General features: G+C 41.5%; 1 protein-coding gene across 2 annotated transcripts in view; it reads right to left on the bottom strand.

The window, feature by feature from the left end:
* Nucleotides 1–24,883, bottom strand: part of dmxl1 (Dmx like 1) — a 56,642-nt gene that overhangs the window by 10,020 nt on the left and 21,739 nt on the right. Inside the window, exons 21-44 of one of the 2 annotated variants that reach the window (XM_008289151.1) lie at nt 24,427–24,560; nt 23,852–24,038; nt 23,626–23,736; nt 22,858–23,027; nt 22,076–22,173; nt 21,753–21,918; nt 20,534–20,662; nt 20,231–20,369; nt 18,703–19,487; nt 18,215–18,313; nt 17,601–17,768; nt 15,646–15,837; nt 15,014–15,090; nt 12,156–12,277; nt 10,921–11,178; nt 10,315–10,517; nt 9,838–9,992; nt 9,517–9,602; nt 9,175–9,376; nt 7,712–7,829; nt 7,236–7,298; nt 5,334–5,420; nt 3,964–4,082; nt 2,967–3,114 (exon numbers count right to left, since the gene is read on the bottom strand). In XM_008289151.1, coding sequence (XP_008287373.1) covers nt 2,967–3,114; nt 3,964–4,082; nt 5,334–5,420; nt 7,236–7,298; nt 7,712–7,829; nt 9,175–9,376; nt 9,517–9,602; nt 9,838–9,992; nt 10,315–10,517; nt 10,921–11,178; nt 12,156–12,277; nt 15,014–15,090; nt 15,646–15,837; nt 17,601–17,768; nt 18,215–18,313; nt 18,703–19,487; nt 20,231–20,369; nt 20,534–20,662; nt 21,753–21,918; nt 22,076–22,173; nt 22,858–23,027; nt 23,626–23,736; nt 23,852–24,038; nt 24,427–24,560 — 4,016 coding nt within the window. The remainder of the gene's footprint in view (nt 1–2,966; nt 3,115–3,963; nt 4,083–5,333; nt 5,421–7,235; nt 7,299–7,711; nt 7,830–9,174; nt 9,377–9,516; nt 9,603–9,837; nt 9,993–10,314; nt 10,518–10,920; nt 11,179–12,155; nt 12,278–15,013; nt 15,091–15,645; nt 15,838–17,600; nt 17,769–18,214; nt 18,314–18,702; nt 19,488–20,230; nt 20,370–20,533; nt 20,663–21,752; nt 21,919–22,075; nt 22,174–22,857; nt 23,028–23,625; nt 23,737–23,851; nt 24,039–24,426; nt 24,561–24,883) is intronic. The other variant, XM_008289152.1, reaches the window with a different exon arrangement.

Here is a 24,883-nt window from a genome sequence, read left to right as displayed (position 1 = left end):
AACTGTACTTGATTGTTTGTTTTGTTTTTTGAAGAGAACAAAATGAACCAATCAAGAACTGATTGAATAATAAACACTGCTTAATGTTAATAGACATTAATGTTGTGTTGATGGGATGATCAGAGCCTTGTGGACAGAGTCACAGGTTGTTTCATTAAACTGTCCAGCATTAGATCAGAATTAAAAGCTCCACCTTGAACAGACATTAGCCAAATGTCGGTACACTGTCCTGATAAAACCTCTTTCCCTCCTCATTCCTGAGTATGAACATTAATGCAGGACTTAGGACAGCATGTTTACTGTGTGATTGCAGCAGTTCAGTGAAGAAAACAGTTGAAGTACTTCTTCTGAACCAGCGTTCAGTTAGAGAGGCATATTCACATTTTCCCACATGCTGTACGTTAAGTGTTTTCGTGGGTATTTTTAACTTTGCCTGTGCGGTTGCCACGGCAAACTGAAAATATACCACATGTTGAGTGCCTGTTTTGCTCATAATACACCTTCTGGTATGCGAAAAACACATACGGACATGTTATCAAGGTTAAAAAAAAAAACCCTCATCACAACTCAGCGGGGAATCGGATGACGACACAACTCTGATTGTGGTAGTCGTGGTTACGAGGCTGTTCTTTTTAAAGCTTCCCTACATCACTAAGGAACGATTAGGAACATTTAATATGAAAGAACAAAAGTGGAGTAGTCATCACATGTGACGCTGGACAAAACAAACAGACAACATGGGCAACCAGACCGGACCTGGTCATAGCAGAGACCGGGGAAGGATCGAAGTCTAAGGAGAGATAAAGGACACTCCACATCCATCGAAATATATCAGCCCACCAAATCTATTCGCTGTGGAAGATCCATGGACCGTATACAAAGAAGGAGGAACCCTTTATAACATCACCCGCTGTTTTAAAACTCAGCGTGGTGACTCAGCAGTCGGCGTGTTGGCAGCGCCGGACCGCCGAACTTCCAGCTAATCCAAAAAATGGGAAAAGAGGTGGAGTGTGAATGGAGCTGACGCGAGCCAGGAACTGCTTACCACTCACTCGCAAAACACCCTTAACTAGAAACAGTTTTCAGTCTTATGACAATTTAAGCAGGTGAATTATATAAAAATCCAACCCCTGGACTGTTTTCTTAAATATGGAAATGCACCAATTTTGAACCAGATTGTAAACATGTTTATTTCTGCAGTGAAGTTGATGATTTTACCACGAGGGTGACTCACTTTGGAGTTAGCCTCAAGTGGCCATTCAAGGAACTGCAGCTTTTCTCTTAGTTTTTCAGGAGTTGCAGCTTGGGAAGACCACAAGATGTGGCTGAAAGCTACGGAAACATTTTTTACTGCAGCTGTGGCAAAATTGTTCCAAGTGATCCACAAATTACATTGATCTCAAGGCGATATATTAGCAAACATTTAATGCTGCTTTTAAGCTGCCGCACAAATGGATGGTTGTTGTATTATGTAGCGTATAATCGCTTTAATACACTGCAGCTCAGTTACTAATTCTGTCATGTATTATAACTGTTGGCCTAGAGAGGCAGTCATTAGCAGGAATGTCTGCCAAGGATTTCATTTAGCATTGTCTCAAAATGTATTCTGTTCCAACCTTGAGCCAACCGCCTGACTGGTTGGTGGAATAATTGTGATGCAGAGCGGCACTGACTGTCCAGTCCACATATCAAGTGCAATAAGTGAACTGGTTAATATCAACAAACATGACTCATATCTACTCAATTCAAAGACACTGCTACCATCAGAACAAAATCAATCTCCGTCATCGCTGCCAGCGCCAAGATTCTCTGCTCAGTGAGACAGCTTTATTAGACCGTTGCTACAAAAACAGTAGGAAAAAAATAAAAAATTACAGATTTGAGGCCGGCATCTCACAAACGGCAGCAGACAACAACATCTCAGTTCCTTTGTAAGTCAATGAGGGGAGCTAATGTTAGCCGCCATGGTGCTTTTGGCAAACTGGGCGCAGACAAAGATGAATTATTAATTTAAGTCATTTGAGCTGCTTTGAGGATTTTTTTTGCTTTGAATACAAAGAAGGGCAGATCCAGAGCAACAGACTACATCAATTAATCCCAGACAGCTGCAATGAGTGTTATAAACTCGTGGCATCAGTACTGTACTGTGTATGGAGGCTCACACTTTTACTCCATGCACTTGATATTTGACAATGTCTGTCCTTCTTTAAGTGTTTAAATCAATCCCCAAACATTAAAACAAGGGAAATCTTGCAGGTAATTCGGTGAATAATTAGCAAGCTGCAAGTTTTGACAATTATTGAACTATTAAACTGGGAAATATTGAACATTTTTGCTTGAAAAATGACTATTGATTGTTAAAGTAGTTTCAGGTTAATGTTCTGTTCATTGATTTATCAAAAAATAAACCTAAATGCCCGATATCACCCCGTTCCTAAGGGCACAAGTGCAAAATTTAATATATTCATTATACAGTAACACCTACACTGTAGCTCTACAGGTGCAAAGAACAGCACAAGCAGTCTTTCCACAGCGGAGTACATTCAAGGCTTAAAGCAGGATAAGATGGGGAAGGCACACAAATAGCCTAAATGTTATCATATATTGAAGAAACTTTACTTGACAAGGAGGAAACAAGGTTCACTATACAGCAGGGGTCTCGAACTCCGGTCCTCAAGGGCCGCAGTCCTGCAAGTTTTAGATGTTTCCTTCTTCCAACACACCTGATTCAAATGATTAGCTCAGCATCAAGCTCTGCAGAAGCCTGATAACGATCCTGATCATTTGAATCAGGTGTGTTGGAAGAAGGAAACATCTAAAACTTGCAGGATTGCGGCCCTCGAGGACCGGAGTTCGAGACCCCTGCTATACAGTATGTCAAGGCCATAACCACCACAGAGTCTCTGGTCCACACTGCTCTTTCAGATTTCCACATTCTCACAAACTAATTGAGGTTTAGAGCTTACCACGGCTGCCCCCCTGCCGGTCTGCAGGCCTCCGAGCCACGGCACGTTGATGGGTGTGCCGGGGCTGCTGTGGGTGTACGGTGTGGTGCCGTGGAGGCTGGCAAAGTCATCTCGTGCATGGACCACCAGGAAGTCGTCTCCACCAACGCTGCCGAGAGAAAAATAATCATACGGTAGTGTGCAAAAATGTTTAGGTACTTCAGATAAATATAAACCAAGGCGGTACGTTCATTTTACAGCAAAACAGCTCCATATAGTAAGCAGCTCTGAGAAGAACAAGCAGCCCTGCAACAGGCGGCACGGCCCCCCCACGACGCCCTGATCTCTGCGCCACTGAATAATTCTGGGATTTCATGTAGAGACAACCTAAATCCACAGAGGAACTTCTAGAAAATGCCTCAACAACCTCTCTGCCAAGTGCTTTGCAAAGCGCAAGTGCTGGTGCTGTTCTAAAGGCAAAGTGTGGTCACATCAAATATTGATTCGATTTAGTTTTTTTTTTTTTTCTTTCCTCTGTTTACTGCACTTTTAATGAAGTGAACTGATAAAATGATTTCTGAAAGCATCCTCACTTTTACTTCTCGTGCCTGTGACTTGTGCACAGCACGCGACAACGTAACTGCATTTATTTCCGAGACAGATCCGGGGCTGTTTAAGCTTAAGAGAGATTACTTGTGTTCCAAATGAAGGTAAGATAATCTTCCTTAAAATAGAGAGATAGAAAGACAGAGAAGGAGGGATAAGTTTTTTTCATAAAGAAGCAGCCATGCACAAGTAGAAGAGTACGATGTGAATACCAACGGTGCCGATGCATGTGTACCAGCTCCGCGGCCATTACCAAACAAGTCACGTTGTCCCATGCCCACACTCAATTTAGCTCTGTTGGTATGAGGGTGAAAAGGTGAGCTGATGCTACTCTGCATGAACTAACAGCCGCCGGTCGCAACAAGTACACTGTGCATAGGCAAACACACACACACACAGATTGCTCCCTTACCCTTTGGTCTCAGCCTCATCATCATCGATCCATGTCAAGATCTGCGTGGCCAAGATGGATGACACATCCAACTCCTGAATGTCATGGGTGGAGGCCATGACTAAACAATTACGGTTTGCCTGGGAGAAAGACGGGGGCATGAAGTGAGGGAAGGGAGAAGTGGAAGACAGCGAGAACAAGGAAAAGAACTTGAGTCTTAATGTATGTGCACACAAGAGACTCTTTTTTTTCTCCAAGTTTGTTTCATCAGTGGTCACAAAACCATCCATTTTTTCCCTTTTATTGACGACCTGAGGAACCCTTTCCTTTGATCACTCTGAAGAAGAGCTTAACTACAGATAAATAAACCACATTCAAACCAAGGCTATCGCAGCCTGAACCGCTTCCTATATCAAACAAAGACAACAAAGGCTCAACCACATCAAAGGGCCATATGCGGAGTAAGAGTTGCGTTGCCGGTCGAAAGAATTCTATATTTTCTTTGAATTTGAAGGTGCATTGGTCAAAAGCAAGCTGTGACTTGAAATTCACTAGTTTTTAAAAAAAAAATCAGCTAGAATCCACCACAGTTTAAAAGTCCAAATTCAAATGAGTTTATTGGGCTTGTTGCCACGCACAGCTGAACTGAAACGACTTAAAGCAGCATTAATTGATTTTTTTTATTTTTTTGCCACTTGAGGACACACCGCTCTGACATATCGGAGGGTGAAATGCAAACAAGCAGGCACAGAGCAACACGAGTATTTATTTTCTCGCCACTTATTAGTCTCACTTTCTCGTCGCGGCTCTGTTTTTGATACGTACCACCAACTCTTCACATCCACATCTTTATCTATATCCTCTCAGGGCTCATCACTACAAGCAACCTCTTTCATAACCGACACAGATGTTTGACCTACTGTTAATGTAGAAATATTGATTACAGCAGCTTTGACATGTGCTCAAAGAAAACATCTGAAGGCGGGATTCATCGCTGGGAGCGCGTTTCTCAGTAAATGGGTAACTCCCACAAAAGGTTACATGACACGTTAAATAAACTTAACCACTTTTTTTTTTTGAAGCCACTTAGCTTTTCTGTTCTCCAGCAGACACAAATGTGGTTTGAACATGTTTGCATGGAGGGAATTTCTAGCAATTTTTGTATGTCTTTTGGTTTCCAGTAACAGGAAAAAAAACCCTTAATACAAAGATAAACACGCTGCCTTCCATAGTACTGATTTATTCTAACATACTGAATATTTATTATACTAAAGGAGAATTTTTACATAAAGAAGACCGATAGACTGACAACCAACGAAGACTGGAGATGCACTATTCTCATCTCTAGTGTTCTGTGTTGCTGAGTGACATCTACGTAAAAGGGTTTTTACCTTGTTGATGGCAAAGGCTGTGATGATGTCAGATTCCTTGTGGATGATGCGTGCTTTCCCTCCAGGGCTGCCCAGATCTGACTCAGTCTGCAGAGAGGAGAACAAACGCACACACAAGCACACAAATTACCACCTTGGAGATTCAACGGTTACAACTAAAGCACTGTGAAACGTTTCCTGCAGACAAATACATCAGCCGTAATTACAGCTACGTTTCCTTTCATGCTACAGAACCGATGACCTGACAAGACCCATGAGAGCGGGTTGATAAATTAAGCGTCAAAATATTTGCTGTGGGAGATATGCACAAGGTTACTCACTGTGTTTCCTCACTATACACTGTAGTTTGAGTAATTCATGTGTTTGTTTGTCTTGCCTTTAGGGAGTTAGGAGAGGACATGTGAGGTGCATCAGGCCACACTGTAAACAGCAGCGGCCAACATAACTGGGTTACTGGCATGAGATAGCATGAGCGCAAAATCCCTTGAGTGCAAGTGCACACTGTACCATCGCGGTCCTTTGGGATGTATGCAGCACTGTAGGCTATACTCTGGCCCTGCATATTGTATAGAGATGTTACATTTCGATGCCAAAGTTACTCAAAATGAGACAGGCATCCTTTAAGCATGAAATTCAATTAAAGTCTTCACTGAATTTATTCAAGAGGAAAAGACCATGTCTTTTTCTGTCAGATGGAATGAAGTAAAACTCGACTTGCAGAAATCTAAATATGGTGGGTTGCCATTTTCGCCGAGCACATAATCCCTGTAGGACGCAGATTCACTGCGACAGTGTTGGGCCCATTAATCAGAAGCTATTCAGCTTCATAGCTTGTCCTCCGAGAGCTGAGTTAATTAACACTGAGCCAAATGGAGTTGCTATAACGTGGCAGCTTGCACACTGAGAGCCAGAAGATTAGGAAAAACCTCTATGAAGCTACAGTGTACAGTGCAATTTAAGATTTATGGTTCACATTCACATGAATATTTAGACAGCTAAATGTAAGATTAATATCAAACTCTGACAGGAACATTTAGAAAAAAAGAAGAAAAAAAACGTACTGTATTCTGTCAAGATCAGAATTCTAACATTTAAGATTAAATGTGACAGATCACGTTTATTACTCTACTGTAAAAGTCACATGATGTGCCTGTTCCTATAGCTAACCAATGGTACATCTTGTACCGTGCAAACTACAGTGATGTGAAGTATGTTTCATAAGGTGTCACATCTGTGTTTAGTATATGACTGCTACTCATTGGTCTTGCCAAATCAAAAGCACGGCTGGTTAACACACATCTTAATGAATATACCCCAAAAGTTCTCATATAAAATGTTTTGCACTGCAAAGCTTTAAGTTTACAGTTATCTTGTGTGATCTTTAGAGTGACGCTCTGGTCAATCACAGACTGTAAAGCGTGCTGGTAAATTGTTTGATCACTCAAACAGCTTTGAAACCGCAACGATTTTTCTTACTCGTAATTGGGACCAAACACATCTGGAAGGATTTTTCCCCTCAGCCCTACATGTGAGATTGGATTTCTTAATTCATGTCTCATTTTACTGAAATGGTTTGTTAACAAGCAAATGGCATGGTCTTACTTGCAACACATTTCATTTTCAATTATCTGTGCCAGCCTATGGGGCCAGATTACTGTTTGAAAATTAAAAAATAGGTAAAAAATACAATCTCAAACATTTGGTACCAACTTCTTGTTTTCTATCTGGCAAGTATTGCAAAAGATAACGAGGTCTGATACCCACCCAACACCAATACCACAAGGAATACACAACACAAATGTATTGTGTATTATTTATACACTACAGTCTGATAATTACACTGATTAAGCTGATAAATTATTGCACTTATGCAGCACAACAATGTATCCGAAGTGGCAGTACCTGATTGCTTCCTGTCTCGTCCATCCCTGAACATTTCATATTGTCAGTCTGGTCCTCAACCGACTTTAATGATCGGGGGAAGCAGCACAGACACGCACACGCACGCACACGAAACGCACAACAACAACAACAACAACATCCAGTGGTAATCCATGCAAACACACACAGAGACGGAATTATTGTGTTGTTAATAAAACAGAGTGTAATTATACGAATAAAAATTAAATTATCAACATGCATAGAGGTAGCAATAATACATGTGGCTGGCATGCAGAACAAAAAAAAAAAAAAAAGCACAAGTGAGCCAACAGGGATGTAAAAGCAATAATGATGCAGTTTTGCCTGCGGGTAAATACAGGAGTATTGTGAATTTAATCATAAAATAGTTAATGTGTTATTCAATGACAATTAATGCAATTTGCTAGAATTAAAATATGGAGATGCTACATGCAGCAGGTGGTGCAAATGTGACGTACCTGATTCGTGCCTGGTTTCTTAGTGAAGATGTTTCTAATGAAGGTCTCTTGCACTTCTTCCTGCTTGACCAAAAACTGCCATAAACGTTTGACTGGCAGCGCCGAGTGGTGGCTTGACCTGAACAGAGCAGAACCTTAACTTATTAAAATAGCCTCAATGCATCAGTTGTTTCAGCAGCTCACCGAATCCCAAGTAAATGTGTTTAAATAGTAATGTTTGATTTGAAAACTTTACATATCTAGAGCTCAAGGCAAGCCACGTCAAATTCACGTAGCTGTTGCTTTCTCTACAGTACGTTGTGTACTTTAACAGCTGCATTAAGTCAATAACATCAGCAGCTTTTTAACATCTAAAAAACATTGCCAAAATCAAAGATATAGTGTCTAAGCCAGACGTAGAGAGACTAATCCATGTGTTAGACTACTGTAACGTTCTGCTCACTGGCCTCTCTAAACGAGCTGTAAGACGGCTGCAGTTTATCCAGAACGCTGCTGCTCGAGTCCTGACTAGAACCAGGAGGTACAACCATATTAGTCCAAGTCTCTGCACCGGCTTCCTGTCGCTCAGAGAACTGACTTTAAAACAGCTTTGCTCGTGTACAAGTCTCTTCATGGTCCAGCACCAAAGTACATGTTGGTGCCATATGAACCATGTCGGGCTCTGAGAACCTCTGGGAAGGTCTCCTGCTGGTGCCCAGAGTCAGGACCAAACATGGTGAGGCTAGAACTACTCCTACTCCTACTACTCCTACTCCTACTCCCACTCCTACTACTACTCCTACCACTACTCTGAGAACCTCAGGGAGGGTCTCCTGCTGGTGTCCAGAGTCAGGACAAAACACGGTTCCAGTTTTATGCAGCTAAAATGTGGACCTGGATTTCAGAAGATGTGAGACAGGCCATAACGCTGACACTGTTCAAATCCAGGCTGAAAACAGTTCTGTTTAGTTGTGCATATGACCGCTGAAAGTATTTTATCTGTACTCTTCTTCTAGATTTATGTTTTTATGGATTGATTTTATCTGCCTCTTTGCTTTTAATGTAATTAATTAATAATTGTGTTTATGTTCTGTGGACTGATTTTATCTGTCTTCTTATACTTTTGTGTGAAGCATTTTGAATTACCTCGGGTACAAATTGTGCTGTACAAATAAACCTGCCTTGCCTTACGGGCCTTGAGGAATTCTACAGCAGTGAGTTTGCACAGAGATAAAACTGTAAACTTTTCTAAACACAATTTACTCGTGTGGATGTGTTGTACAGGTTCATTTGGTGCTGTTCAACCAAACATTAATTCATGATGTTTAAAAGCTAAAGAGGGCATCTGAGGGGCTGAAGCGATATAAAGACAATAAAATACACGAACGTCTTTACGGTTCTGGCTGAATAAACACAATAAGACAGAGAAACATGAAACTTTTCATCAGCATGTTTCCTTTCTGTTACTCAGTTTGCGATGCTACCTGAATGGGGTATTCGTTGGTTCAAACAGGGCTTTGTGTCTGAGCAGGGCGGGGCCAGGTGTGGCAGCTTCATCGTGGAGGTGGGTGGAAATGTATTTGGAAGGAGGGCCGCCGAAGATCTCGAGCCGTTTCTGCAGCACTTGCTCCCAGCGCTGCAGCGTCTTTAGCACAGCGTGACACAGAGGAGAGCCCACAGGCAGGTCTGCATTAAAAAGAAGCAGGCGCACACAAACAGGGAGGCAATGAGATTAGCCGAGACAGGCAGTGAGAAATAGGGCAGCACTTTATCTACATCCTGGATGATGGTACATCAGAGGGTGTGTGATGTATTTTAGTGCTTACCTAATAGATCATATCCTGCCATTGGGTAAAAGGATTTGAGGTTGACCAACACCAGCTGAACCATGGCCAGACGCATCAAACACCAACTTAAGAGAAGAAAAAGGCATTACAAATCAGATTACACTCCTAAAGCTGCCTTTCAGAAACTGGGGACATCAAGGTGCGTTTCGACTCGACGTGGAGCGAAATTTATAGGCAGCGCGGAGTCAATGTGAAGAGACAAACAGCTCTAAACACATTCAGGTTTAATAAAGGCAGCTTGACTTGAGGTGAGGATGAGTCACCGTTGGCAGTAATAGCTCCTCAGCGCAGTGTCATTACCTGTATGAGTTGTGGTTTGAATGCTCTCTTTGTGGAGAGTTGGGGTCAAACACATCTCCGTAGTCGTCGTCGTCGTCATCCTCCTCCTCGTCATTGCTACCCTGGCTGTCCTCAGAGTCATATTCAATTCTGTTTTCTGATGGTGGCAACAAAGGCTAAAATGGAAAAGAACAGAACAGAACAACAATGAAGAAGACAGAGACGCATTGTTCTAGCTTCAGAAAAACACCCAGAGGAAAAATAAAAGCCCACATTTTTTTCCCCCACTGAAGTTATTGTGGATTATTATAGCAGATTTATGTAGTTAGATGATTACCAAATTACTATAATACGATTATCATAATGTGATCAGAATGCAATGATTCTATTATACATGAATGCTAAATATGCAGCATTACCTCAACAAAGAACCCTAATGTACTTCAACCATGTTTAATAGGGGGGTTTTCAGGGATTGGTATTCATATTGTGGACTACCTTGGCGATAAAATAATCCCAGATGCTGAGCTCTGGAGGGACAAATCGTTCTTTAAAGATAGAGGCAGCTTCCTGTTCCACAATAGGGCAGTGCCTTGGACTTGCTGGTGCCTCACGGTCCATCCCCGATTCTTCTTTGGAGCCACTGCGTGACGACAGAAGCCTGAATCGTCTGGACTTCTTCTCTGAGCCACTTGGTGAGGCTGAAATGTTGAGTGATGGTGTTAAATTGGTATCATAACAAACCAGCTTTTTTTTTTTTTACATCATATAAAACACACACCAAACCTGACATGCCTTGCAATGCTGGAACATACTAGTAAGAATTTTTTAAAAAAAAGCATTGTTCCAAATGCATGCATTACGTCAAATATACAGTCACAGCTGCAGTTCATCAGGTTGTCTCTGCCAACCATGACAGAGTGGCACAGACAGAGTGTGAGGCAAACAGCTTTCACACTAATAGGTTGATGGATTTCACTCTGACCTACAGACGGGAACCCAATTAATTTAGCAGGACTGATGTGATTTAGCTACTGGGTCACCTCCAAAAGAAAACCCCATTGGTGGGAAAAAAAAGAAACCTAGATGATACAAAACAAGCACCTGGTGGGGGTGTTCTTGCTGGGCTGCAGGGTTTCTCGATGACAGGGGTCCGGGCGCCTCCTCCGAACACTGTCACCCACAGCTTGCTGTTCAGGGGGTGGGCCACGATGCGAAACAGCTCGTTGCTGGAGTGAGTGGCCATGCCGTGAACAAACAGACTGAGGAAGACGGCAGTCAGGATCTCGCAGAGCAGCACAGCTAAGCCCGGCTGGCTCTCCTCACCTGCTGAGCTCAACAGACGAATGAGAGAGGCGATACCTGGAGAGAGGATGAAGAAGACAGAGAGACAGCAGGATTTGAAGAAGCACTTAAAGTGTAGGTTTTAGTTCAGCTTGTTAACAAAAAAATAAAAACACCCACCACAGAAATGTTCAAATACAAACAGAAGATGGCAACATTAAGCTTTTTGCATTTTAAGAAACAGGAAAAAAACACCATTAAGTCACTTTATTGTAAAATAAAGTACACATTTGTTTGAAGGATAAGCCTGGCAGCGTATTTCTCTTCTTGGCAATGCATCAGAAAAAAGACGAAAACCTGTAATGAATTGGCCCCAATATTTTAAGTGCATAACATAGCTTATTTCCTGATGCTATAGACCTTAAAAAAAACATAAATGAAACCACTTTAAGGACCCACAGTGTTGCACGGGGTGAGATGTTTGCAATTTATGTTGAACATATATCATCCTGCTGATGCAAATGCTCACTATACTCTCTGTCAGTCACAAAAACACTACGGCCAAATTTAATGAAACTCGGCGGAGAAGTAAATCTTGGACAAGGGAAGAGACCATTACATTTTGATGCCAATCCAGAATTGAGAGATAAGACACTGGCCTTGGCAAAGAATGCACCCTCCAAGTGCCCTTCAAGTTTTATATAAACATATTTCACTACATACCAGGCATCAATTTGAACGTAACGTAGTGAAGAGTTTAATATATTTCTGGTAAATAAAGAGCTTCCTCAGTAAAAGGTGCTCCAAAATCTAATCAGATGATGTAATCCATATGGGGGGAAGCACACAGTTTCTGCTATGTAGATACTGTACAGAGTCCAACAGACAAAAGCATAACAACATACTGAAACCACACATTCATGGCAGTAAGATAGAATGGGCTTAGTGCTGCAAGCAGGGGAGATACAGTTCATAGGTACGGAGGCTACACACTGCTAGCTCTGATTTGTTGGCGGTGAAAGTCGAGCGTAAAAAGTTTGTTTTGACTGGTTTACCTGGCCACTGTGCAGGAGAAGTGTTGGGCTGTACAGACTCATCCATGCTGACAGTTCTGAGCGGCTGCTTCTGAGACAGCAAAACACTCTGATACACAGTCCCCGTGAAATGGTTCACATGGCTGTGGGAGAGAGCAGACAAAAGAAATGGACCCCCCAGAGTCGGCATGAGGGCACAAAGCAAAACATTTATATTAAACATGAAAAGCTGTACCGAAGAGTGGAAATGTTAAAAAATGGGGTTAGGTGGTGTAAATAGATAATATCACAATGATTTACTTTAAATGTTTTACATTTGTTCTGACTTCTGGGATGCTGTCTGTAAGAATGAGACTCTGCCGTCGAGCTCTGTTCTGTCAGGACATGAAATACTAATGGGCTGCATCTCAGGTTAGCTGCCTATCTATGCCGTTTGGTGATAAAGAAGAAATGCCTCATGATGAAGAAAACATCAAGTTCTCACGTCAGCTGCCTTTTCAACACATGCACCCCCCAAAAAAAAAAAAAAAAAAAACTTGGGATGGTTGAAGAGGAAATTTTTACAGAGAATATGGGATGCTTACGCCGCCAGGGAGTCTATTAAGTTTCTAACATCCAATAAGTCCTCCTTTAAGCTTCTGTGAAAAAAAACCAATTGCCTCCACATAAAAAAGAATTCAAAAGTCAAAGGGAATGTCTTTCAAAAGAAGGAGCAGCAGTCACTCTTCCCAACATATTTCTCACAACAAATTTAATCCATAAAGCCACACACACACACACACACACACACACACCACTGACTGCACATGTGCACCGGGGCTTTTCATATGGATATACGTGTTGGCTGATTTCTCAACAGTTAAACTAATTAAACTGACGCTAATGCGATTTAAAAAAAAACGAGCACAAAATGAATCAAACTACTGTCAACTTAGCAACACTCAACCCCCAGCAACCTAGATCCACAAAACAACCCTTTAAAAATTCACACACTCTTACACTCACACTCAGACACTCCAGAGGAAAAAGCAGAAGCAACATTTCATCAAACCTCTGCTGCAACACACCAGGAGAGTTTATATCATAATTACCATAACAAAGACGGTGTTAAATTAGAAATAGCCTTGCTAATTTAGTTAGACTGCTCGGGTCCCAGAAGTGCGTGATAGACGGGCTGCGCGAGTGTGCATGAGTAAATTATATGGCGGATAAGACGATGCAAAACCAAGTGTTCGTTTAATCACATCACTTAGAGTTGTGTCAAGTTTGAAATTGTTGCCCTGAAAGAATAATGAATGTTTTGTCTCTTGGCTTCAAATAAAAATGCTAAAAATTCACCCCTTTTTGACGCATTATTTAACGGATCAGTTCTATAACCGGGGTCACGGCACCGTGCCTGAATTCTTCTATACGTCATCAAATAATCTGGCAGAACCACCGACAGGAAGTCACATAACAGCACAGCTACAAGCCAAATGGGTTATTTAAGAAAAAAAGAAAAAAAAACAAACAACCAAACAATCCCACACGCATTCATCCATCCATCCAACTGGGTTGTTGTCAAAGTGATTGGGAGTTATGGTACGTAAGAGTGTTAAATAAACAATGTTCCTCCCATCTGTCAAAACAAAAAAAAAAAACCTAATTAAGTATTTACAATAAGAATAGCAAACAGCAGCCTTGGAGCTTTTATAATTCATACTCCACATGATCAAAACAGACAAGTGCCTGTCATATTTCTGGTTAGCAAACCTCCACATTTCTTTTTTCATGTCTTAACCTTGTGAACCCAAAAGCCCACCAGAGGGTTAGAAAGTTGTGTTTAAATATAAAAACGGCACAATTACACCTTTAACCATAGAAAATTGGAAAGAAATGTTTAACTTTGCAATTGCCTCTAAACTAATTGTGTGTCAAATGTTGTTCTGTTGATAAACCTAATCAAATATATTTCATCAATGTCACTTTAATCTACAAAAAAACTCCTTCATGTGACAAAAATTCAGCGTCTTTCTGCTTAAACAACTTTGCACACTTGGAAAAATGTTGAACATGTTGAGTCCAGTTTTTTTTTGTATTTCAATTCAAAACAAGAAAGTAGAAATTGTTTATTTCTATTTATGATTTCTTGCATTACAGCTTTGTTGTTCTACACTGAACATATTTTGGAGTTTTTATTCTACTTTACATAGTGAAACTGCTTTTTATCAGAGGGCTAAATCACACCAATGTAGCACTTTGCAAATCCAGAATAAAGCCTAAGACAACCCTGAAAACCATTTTCTACTTTCATCGTACATTTATTCATTCATTTAATGTTTGATCTAAACTGTGCAGTATGTGTGCATTACCCTCTTGTTATTAAGTATTCTTAGTTACCAGTAGTTCCTTATTATTTCTTGTTCTCCGCTAACAAGCCCCTAAAACTTTCTGACACACCCACAGAACTGGAGGACACAACTTAAAATAATCATTGCCAGCATTTCCTCCTTAATACTAAGCACAGGAACATAAAATCAGATTATTAGAACAGAATAATCATCAGGTTTGTTTGTAAGCATCGCTTGAAGATATTAAGAACTGAAGAATCTTGCCTGGAGAAATATTGAGCTGTGGATACCCACTAAATCTCAAACCTTTTGGAGTCACAGTTTATTCAAAGAATAAAAAAAAAGATTTATTTCCCTAGTTTCTCAAATCATTGTTAAAAATGGATGGCTTGAAAGTAGCTCAAGGTTAGTGGTGTGCTCAGTTTCCGTATAAAGCTGCTGTTGCTTTGGGGAGCAGTCTCTGCAACAGGATAGCTTAGAGGGTTAAAAGGCTAAAAAGAATGGTAATAAATAAGTGTATTTAGTAAACCTGTTTACTGCGAAACTTACCTGTAGGTTTGTCCGTCACACAGACACTGATATATACAGGCTGATAAGGAGGCAGCCAAGGTGTGCATCACATAGATCTGAAATTAAAACCAAAACAAATAGCCTTAATGGTTTAAAGACGGTGCACTTCTTCTCGTCTGTATACGTGAAACGGGCTTCCTGTGGTGTGAAGCTCGACTGCAGTTGCCTTCAGCTCTGTGGATTATTTTGGCTTTGCAGCTCACAACTTGAACTTGGTTCACGCTTACTTCACTAAACAGATATTTTCCAAGGAAGGGCAAAGCAAAGCTAAAAAAGGAGAGTGAATATTGAACCTAAATTCATCTGTTTGATACAAACATAACCTCTAATGAATGCTAATGTTTCCCAGCATCTGCAGGATGTGTAATTAGGAAACTGTTTGCAGCACATTAACTGTACATTAACATACACAAATGAACAAGATGAAACGCGTGTGTCCACAACACTGTGTACCACTAATAAACTTGTATGCACGTACTGTCTCCACTATCATATTTGATTGTGTCATTGCACACATCGACCAGTATTACAGCTTGGTTCGATGAAACTGTAAATCTATAGCTGTTCTAGCAACAAAACAAAAAAGCCCGCTCTTAAATAAACAGCCTCACCTCGTTGTTAACAACATCAGGGTGTGGAGGGGAGTCGAGTGCAGTGATGGTCTGCAGGATGTCATGAGTCAGGTTGGTCAGGTAGATGATGGGATTGGCCACCACCGTCTTAACGTTGGCTGTACAAGCCATCAGGAGAGGGATGGATGTGGGCTGAGGACTGGATGTCGCCACTGACTGGGTGGAGTCATCCTGAAGGCAGAAGTCAGAGAGAAACGTGTTAAATACATACAGCATATCGACTAAACTCACTCTCACTCAATGCACATGCTGCGTACGTGTTTATCATGTAACACACTGAACTCACAGCCACACATTGAGACATACATATATGTATATATACGTAATCTAACCTCCTACAACAGTAAAACTTAAAAAATAAGAGAAGACACATTCAAGTTCCTCATTTTATTTTTAGAGGGTAAAAGAGACAGCTCACAAAGAGAACCAGGAACTGCAGGGAGCCACTTTGAACTTTTGAAACTGCAGCTGTTTCCTGAGCCATAATAAAGACAAGGTGAGCTGATTGCTGGAAACGTCATACATGATTTCAACATGTCTTTTTTGGAGTGTGCATGAATGACAGTTAAAGAGCTAAAAAAGACCACATATGCACTGGAAGGGGGGCCTTGTTTTCTCTGCGTTTCCCAGACTCTTGACTATGACTCCGCGTGTGGAAGAACACCACAGGCTTGTGCACGTCACCCCTGATGAATCACACTCAGTTGTCACTAACCTCCTTAACAGATGCTCTACAGGCTGACTGAAGTCAAGACAAAAGGAAAAAATACAAAAATTTCCTCGACAACAATGGAGGAACTTGACAACCATGGGACCAGAGCGGGGACAAAAGAAACTGCTTCTATTCCAAAATCAAAGCGGGAGAGTAGAAAGGACTCCCGGTGCCCATCGACTGTGCTAACATTCAAGAGCGCCGTTCCCATGTCGGCTCATTGAGTTGTTTACCTCCTAAAATTTGACTCAACCTTCTAATAGTCAGCCTACGGCGGCACCTCCCTCCGGAGCTCCACGAATCAGCACAACCTGTCAGCCCATTGCTGGAGGTGTACAGACAATCGCCGGCGCGCAGTAACTAGGTCTGAGTGTGTGGGCGCATGTGTGTGTGTGTGTGTGTGTGACTTGGGAATCTAGTTGCATTAACACAAGCCTTTCAGATGGCTTCATGTTCGTCTTTCATGCATACTTTGCTGCTCATCTGCTCGGTGTCCTTCCCTTCAAAGAGAATATGTGGTCTGTCGTACAATGCAGCAGCTCTGCTCACTGATGTGAACGTTTCTGCAGCTAATGGTTTTTAATCTTTCTGTCTTTTGTGCTGCACAAACATGTTTTTTTCCGTCACTGTTATTCTTTATGTTCTTATCGAGGTAATCAGCAACAATTAAGACAAACGGTACATTTAGATTGTGCAGGCAGGTACACGGACAGATAAAGTCTAAGGCACACTGTACAGCTATAATTGCCTTTTTTTTCTTAATTTCCCAATTAAAAATGAAATTGCTTGTCCACACAGGTACCCCCCCATAAAAGAAACACTCATATTTTCTATGATAAGAACCACGACTGCTCAAGAGAACATTTGTGAAATTAACTAGCTAATGCTTGTCATTATTAAACGTATAAAGACCTCCACTAATATCAATCACCAACTCGTTAAATGAATTAGTTTTATGGTCATGATTCATTTTGTATACATTCATAGACACAAAAATCAAAGGATGCAACTGGAGCAAGAGACAATCTATTCCTCCGATCAGTTCCTCAAACTATAATTAGGTTTTTAATCGCCAAAGCGTCCAAATGAATAACGACTTGTTTTATCACTACAAACATAAACACAATAATTTACTATAGTTTTGTAAACTCACACTAATCAAGTTGTCACCACAAAACTCTCCCGCTCTGCCTGTCAGTGTCCTTTAGTATGTTTTAATTACCTGGTGAGACTCTTGGAGCAGCAGTATGAGCTCCATGCGTACAGAAGCCAATCCTCCACCGTGGGATCCGTGCAAGCTGCAGTAGCTCAGAAACATCCTCAGTAAGGGCTGGTTAGTCTGCAGCCAGTGTCTCCTGACCCTGTGGCTGTCACCACGGGGGCTTCCAGGCTAGAAAAAAACATTTTTAATTGATGAGTTCAATAGACAAATCAATCAGCATCAGTGTAAACATGTCAGCGTAACGCAGCTGGCCAGTGTTCAAGCAAAAGTCACCCAGTGTTAAAAACAACTACGTTTACAGGCAATGTATTCAACTAGCTTTGTTAAAAAAACACATGATGATTTAATACACAGTAGGTGTGTTGTGCAAGAGAAGGTATGCATCATTAGGTGTGCAGCTGAAACGGAATCAATAGTTGACAATAAACCAAAATTTGATGCCAAACGCTCGAAGCTTTTTCTACCTCGACAACAAAAACAGAGCTCTGACAAACGGAGATCCGAGGGAGAATGGTGCAACAAACTCACATTTTTTCACCAGGCATTGTGCTGTTGTCTTATTTTTTTATTTATTTATTTTTTATTATAGCAAGCAGCCAGCTTTCAACACCCACCTGTTCCTCCTCTACCAATCCAGAAACGGGGCCATCACCCTGGACAGACAGCTCTGGCAGGCAAGGTTTATAGCTGCAGCAATGCTGGAGAGCCACCACCTGGGGAATCAACAGAGCTCTATGATGAAATCAATTTATTAGAAAGGAATATATCAATCATGGATAAGAGACAAAGCAAAGCATTTCACCAAATCGTCAATTTGCTTTCACAATTTTACTGGAGAAGAAGAGCTACACTGTTAGCAATGTGATGTTGATATGCACTGACGCAGCGCACACTCAGATGAAATGTTCAAACAATGAACACGACGACAGGAGAGATGTGTGGGAGTTACGCAAGTTACACAAGTTATAAAAATTTTATTGGGTGAAATTAAGTGTGCAGTCAGACTAATTTCATAACATGGAGGAATATTAAAACTAAGGTTTAATTATGTAATTTGAAATTTGACCTTTAAGCCTGTAACAGAGTTTAAATGTGTTCGTACCTCTCTCTCTAACCACTGGTAGAGCTGATAACGCAGCTTCCCTCCGTCCAGTTCGTAGCCCGTCGACAGCGTCCGGAGCTCGTTGGTCATAATCTTTAAGCAGGCAGTAAACTTCAGCTGAGCCACCAAGATATCATCAGATGGTGCAATGAAGTCACTGCTGTCCTCGGGGTCTTCTCCTGCAGCCGGCGTGGCCTCCTGCGCGTCCTGGAACACGCTGCTGCTGTCTGCCGTTTTACCGCTCTTACCATTTTTTGTTTCGTCTTCATCCGCATCGTCGTCATCGTCATTGTCTCCATCATCTTTGTCGCTGTCCCACTTCAGCTCCAGGGGCTCGTCTGGAAGTGTCAGTGACGGCTGGCTCCAGTCAAAACTTAGCACTGAATCTGACTGGCTGTTGGACAAGCTGTTCCCGTCTGACTCGTAGCCGTTCAGCGCTGGCTGAGACCAATCCGGCTCTGATGCACTCCTACTGCCAACGCTGAGTTCAGCGGCTGTGCCTGCATCCCCCTGGTCGGGGAGTTTGGAATGCTTGCGGACTTTGGGCATCTTGGAGAGGACTTCAAGTGCTAACATGGGGCAGCCAGCGTGTAGGTGTGCATATGCAGCTGTGAAAAACAGTCTTCTCTCATCCAGGCTTATGGAGTCAGCCCTGCGACCCTCAGCAGTCAGGCCAACTTTAGCTTTGTCTGAGGAGCCAAAATGCCGGCGGAGGAGGAGCGGGTGGGTGCGGAGATAGGTGTAAAAGTTGAAAACCTCAGGGTTGCATGTCGACACAGAAGAACCTGTCAAAAAAAAAGAGACAGAAGACAGTGTTTCATCTGTGTTGGTGACAAAAACCAGGCAGCAGAGGAACCATTTTCCTATAAGTCAGTGTTACCTTCTCTGTAAGCGTGCCGAGTACTCTGAGAACATCATTTATGAAACACACGTAGCACAGGGATGTTAATCTGGGACCTGTTTGGCTCTTAAGGCAAAGTGAGGTTGATATTAAGTTCACTTCTTCATCTATTCTTCAGGCGAGCCTTGTATATTTTCTTTAATTAAATGGAGTTCTGTGTTGAGCGGGCAGCAATTACTTGTGCAATTTCGCTTCACTTAGGGGACCAAAAATAGTTCCAAAGCCTGAACAGTTTGTGAAAGCAGACGATTTGACCTCATAGTGTCAACTTGCAATCTGCAGCACTTATCGTCTAGCTCCTTGTTTGATTGTGCAAAGCTGTATGTGACAGGCCTGAAAGTTTTCACACATCATGGACACTTATTCTGCATTAACATGAAGTATTGCTAAAATTGACCCACATTTAAAATAATTAGAATCCAATGTAAATATCATAAGTCAGAAAATGTGCTCACATTTTGTTAAATAACTGCTTGGTTTTGCTTTATTGATTCCTCTTTTAATTTAGTACAAATAAAGGTAAAACAGTGAACTCAGGGGTAAAAGACATATAGGTTATTAATTAATTTAAAATAGATTTTTTGTAGTTAAACAGAAGTGCAGACAGGCAGCAACCGGCTGACCTACCAGTGTCATATTTGCTCTCAGTGGGCCGAGAGCTGCTGCTGTTAGCAGGCTGCTCAAGTAGCGTGTCCAAGGCTCTGCTGTAGTCTTCCAAGACCCAATGAGCCATGCTCCTCAAAAATGGGTCCTTGTGGGCAGGAATCTAAAATAAACAGAAAATCACAATGGCTCATTCTGGTTTCTCCAGATCATTTATCAAATTGATGGATTCAAACAACAGGACGATTCCATCCAATAATGCATCTTAAACTGCAATAAAAACTATATTTGGTGTCTGTAATACACACACACACAAACTCTGTGCACCTGTTTGTCGTGTCCCAAAACATGTCTCTGAAGGATCTTTTTGTAGGTGGATGCAGTCTCAAACTCAGACTCATACAATCTGGAGATCACCAGGGCCAGCTGGAGGTCCTGCATTTTCTCTAAACACACCTGGAGGAAGAAAGAAAAAAGCATTCATAGCCAGTTATCATTTAAAAATGTTTTCTGCTTCTCGGTACAGACTGAAGTGGATAAGAAAAGAGCCAAACAGACAAATAATGTATATTCTGGGTGCACAGTATTCAGTAGGACATGATCCTCTGAAGCTGCAGTTTTCTTGTTTTTTTATCTGTTAAAAGGGAAAGAACCCAAAAATGCAAAAAAAATAAAAATAAAATCCTGTGCTCACAGCAAAAAGTATGTGGATAGTTGAAGCTGTTGTGGTTTCTCCCAACCGCTAAGGTGTGAGGTGCATTTCAATGAGACTACCTCCCAGCCAAAGAGGCTGAGCAAAGTCAGTGAGAGCCCTTTGCCTGGGTGATGCTCATTTCCATAAACTGCTTAGAGAAGTTCCAGTTACTCATGCAGATGAAATAATGTGACTTGGTGCTCTGGGGAGTTTCTAAGCAGACATAACCTTGGTAAATAAAAAGTTAATCAAGATGACCAGAAATAGCCCTCCTGATATGGAGAGCTGTACATTTTTGTGGCTTCATTTAACCGTGATAGATGGCAAACGTACAAATAACACATTTATGTTTACACACCGTAAAAATAATAGGAATTATGTAGAATGTCCCTTATTAGTAAGCATGAATAGTAGTGTGGTGATGCTGCTTTATAATTGTGACAGCACGCAAATAAAAAATAAAATTCTCACAAAAAGGAGGAATGACAGCAGCACCCAGGAGTCAGCTGCTAACGTCATAAATTCTTCAGCGAGCTGCACTAAACGCTCTTGACAAAGACAGCACTGTGGGAATGTACCGTACTGTTTTAATAAAAAAAGGATGCACACAATAGAAATACTAGTCTTTGGTTTCTGTGAATATGGTTTCTCTGCTTTTTGCTATATCACTGAACGCTGCCCTTGACTTTGAATGTCACACACACAGCTTGCAAATGAAAATGAGAAGCACTTGCCTTAACTCATACTGAAAGCAAGGTTTCTAACTTTGGTTTATCCGACTGGGAAGTGCCAGTGCAGTTGAAGGAACAAGTGCTTCTTGGAAACATTGTGTCATGTCTATTTTCCACTTGCCTCCACAGCATCCTTAAGGGAGCCGGCTAGAAGGAAGAAGGCTGCAGAATGCTGGAACCGCTGCTTTCCCAGCAGAGAAAAAGCATTTTTCAAGGCTGCTTTCCTCCACCGATCCTCGCTGAAGTTGTTGCGAAAAAACTCTGTCATTTTCACATTCTTCTGAGACCTAGAGACAAAGACATTATAGATTGAAAACAACAATATAGATGTCATTGGTCCTCAGTGGTCTGACAGATTTGATCTTGGTTAGGAGAGGGGCAAACACTGTGATTGCTGTGCATGCATTTGCATTTTATATGCAAAATCATGTCAGTTCTGCCTACCTGTACAATCCCCAAACCACCGCCTTCTTTTTCAATGCAAGGTAGAATATAGCTGCATCCAGAGGATCATTGTTTCTCTGAAAAGATGCCTTGGCAACCTGACGAAATAGAAGGAAAAAGTACATTTTAGCTAACACCTCCTCAGGCTATACAGTGTTATCTACAGAACAAGCTGTAGCTTTATGGGTCATTTCATGGAGTAACTCTTATTTGGTTACAGTGCAGTATTTCAGAACCACTTTAGCAAAGCTCTACTTTCACAAACCCAACCCCATTTCATTTAGAAATTGAACAATCGATATTAAGCGCACAGGGCTAACACTAATAGTCAACCTTCAAAGCCTTTAAGTGTAGAATTTTAAAGTGCGTTCTGCACGAGTTAAATGTTGTTCTGTTTGAAGAAGAAAAAACAAAAAAGACAATCTTGATGGAAATTGCTTCCGTCTATGTGCTGTTTACTGTGTGCAAACAAAACTTTCCCAAACTTTCACATTAATCAGTCCTTCAAATAAGCTTTAAGTAAAAGATGAAAGGCAAACACTTCCAACTTCTAAAATGCAGAAAACCACTTTATATCAATTACCAGACACTAAACAATCCTAAAAATGCATTTGACGATGAAATTAAGACTAAAATATCTGAAACGATTACAAACTGAACATCAAAGTAATCAACAAATATCCCTCATCTTTTACATGAATGTGCTACTAACTGCTTGATCATTATTTTAGATATGTGCTAAGACAAATATAATTGATAAATAGCAGCATTAGTAGCCTCACCTTCTCAATGCACCTGCGTAGCTTGTTGGTGCTGCGCAGCCACCAGCCCACTCCCATGGAGCGCAGCTCCGGCCAGGTGGGCTCTCCCTTCTGGAGGGCAGGCAGCATGTTCAGCAGCTCCTCCTCGGCGTCAGAGTGGAAGGCCCAGGCATAATGACACGTTGACAGGCCTGCAGAGAGAAAAAAGGTATTCTAAATGTCATTGTTAGAAGAGCAGCACAGCAAATGAAAATTCATTTAACAAGGAACACTAAGAAACACATCAGCCTGAGTTAATGCAGGTGTAAAAGGTTTAAATATTCAAAGCTGTGAGTTTCCTCAGACAGCTGTAGTGTTGTGCTGCCTGCTACCCATTGAGAAGTTCTACGGGAACGGTCGTAGCTCGCTCCAAGGCAACTTTACTGCAATAGTTAAGGATGATGAAGAGACTTTGGCTTGTTCACTTATCTTACTTTTACAGTCAAGAATTTACAACTGACACCATCAGTAACCTCCTCTTTTTCTAGCTTTAGGAATCTTTTAAGTAACTGTCCTGACACCTTGCTGGGCACTGGAGCATTTTCTGAAGGAAGCTGGCACCTGGTACTTTACTCAGCAAGCTACAAAACTTATATTAGGACTTTCGACATTAAAAACTTAGTGTGCTATTTTTGAGGGGCATTTGACTTAGTAGGTAAGAGACTGCTACCTGCTGCATGCATATTTGTGTCAGCTATGAAATGCCCTCAATACAGCAAAAACTGTTTGAAAACCACAACGCCACTGTACCTTGCTGTAGCAGCTGTACTCGGTGTGCTGGAGGCACGGAGGTAGAGAGGAAGGTATGGAGTCTGACAGCCAGCAAGAACTTCAAACCACACTCATCCAGTGTCTCTCCGCCTGGAAAATGAATGATAATAGATTATGGTGCACAGTGAAGCGCTTATGTACTGCATTTCTATACATTTAAATAACCTATAATGTATTCTGTGTTCATTTTGCTTCAGTGCCGTACCCTTGCTCTTCCCCTGGCAGTCCTTGAGGTCTGTACTTGTGGTAGCGATTGTGTCGGCGAGCGCCATGAGCGACATCTGCTCCATCCGAGTTAGACCTGGCAAACTGGAGTGGAGGAGGTGGCTGGACAGAACCTGGGCATGTTCTGGACCAAAGTATGTAGGACTGTACTGGGATAGGTCTATAACCTACAGACAGGGAACAGGACAGAGAACAGTTTGTAAGATTCTCCCTATGTGGCATTTCTAATTTATAAGACAACACGGGGAGGAAAGACATAATGTTTAAATGCACGATGCAGCACGGATGGATTTAAATCTACAAGACAGGCATGATAATGGATTTTAACTATAAAAGCTTTTTTCATTTGTCAATATTTAATGCATTAGCCATGGCCACAATGAGCTTTAACTGGTCTATCTTTACAGGAAGGCTTTCTTTTTATTATTATTATTTGAATAACTTTGATATGTGTAACTGTCTTAGCTCCACACCAGTGTACCAAAAATGTTGCTGTTCACACTAATTTTTTAAAGGAAATCTCTTGTAATCACGTAAAAGTTAACAAACGCTGACCTTATTCCCCGCTTCCTCTTGCTCGCTGTCCAGGGGGTCCAGGTCGACCATGTTGGGCGTATGAAAGAGCTCATCGTAAGCATCCGTATGGCTGGAACCGTGCCCGCTGTCTCCACTCACGCTGCCTACTTTATCTGTACAGAGGCACAGGACAGAACTAAATTACACAAGACACATACTTCATAAAGGCCTGAAGACAAGTCTCCCTCCTGCTGGGGAGACAGCAGATTAAATTAAAATATCAAAGAGCAAGACTTTTTTTTTTTTTTTTTATTGCTGTACGCATGCATTTCTGCTTTCATTCTTCACTTTTTGTTTCCACAGACACACGGTGTGAAAAAACCAGGAGAGCACGAAGCAAGAGGAGTGGGATGTTATTCTCAGGTTTTTTGCACCTAAAGGCAGGGTCGCAAATAACGGCAACTGCTTTTCCACTTTAAATACGGCTCATCTGTGC

Source organism: Stegastes partitus, unplaced genomic scaffold (assembly GCF_000690725.1).
Source record: "Stegastes partitus isolate 25-593 unplaced genomic scaffold, Stegastes_partitus-1.0.2 Scaffold596, whole genome shotgun sequence".
Taxonomy (NCBI): domain Eukaryota; kingdom Metazoa; phylum Chordata; class Actinopteri; family Pomacentridae; genus Stegastes; species Stegastes partitus.
The sequence above is the reverse complement of the archived record's forward strand: the minus strand, read 5'-3'. Positions and strand labels throughout refer to the sequence as shown.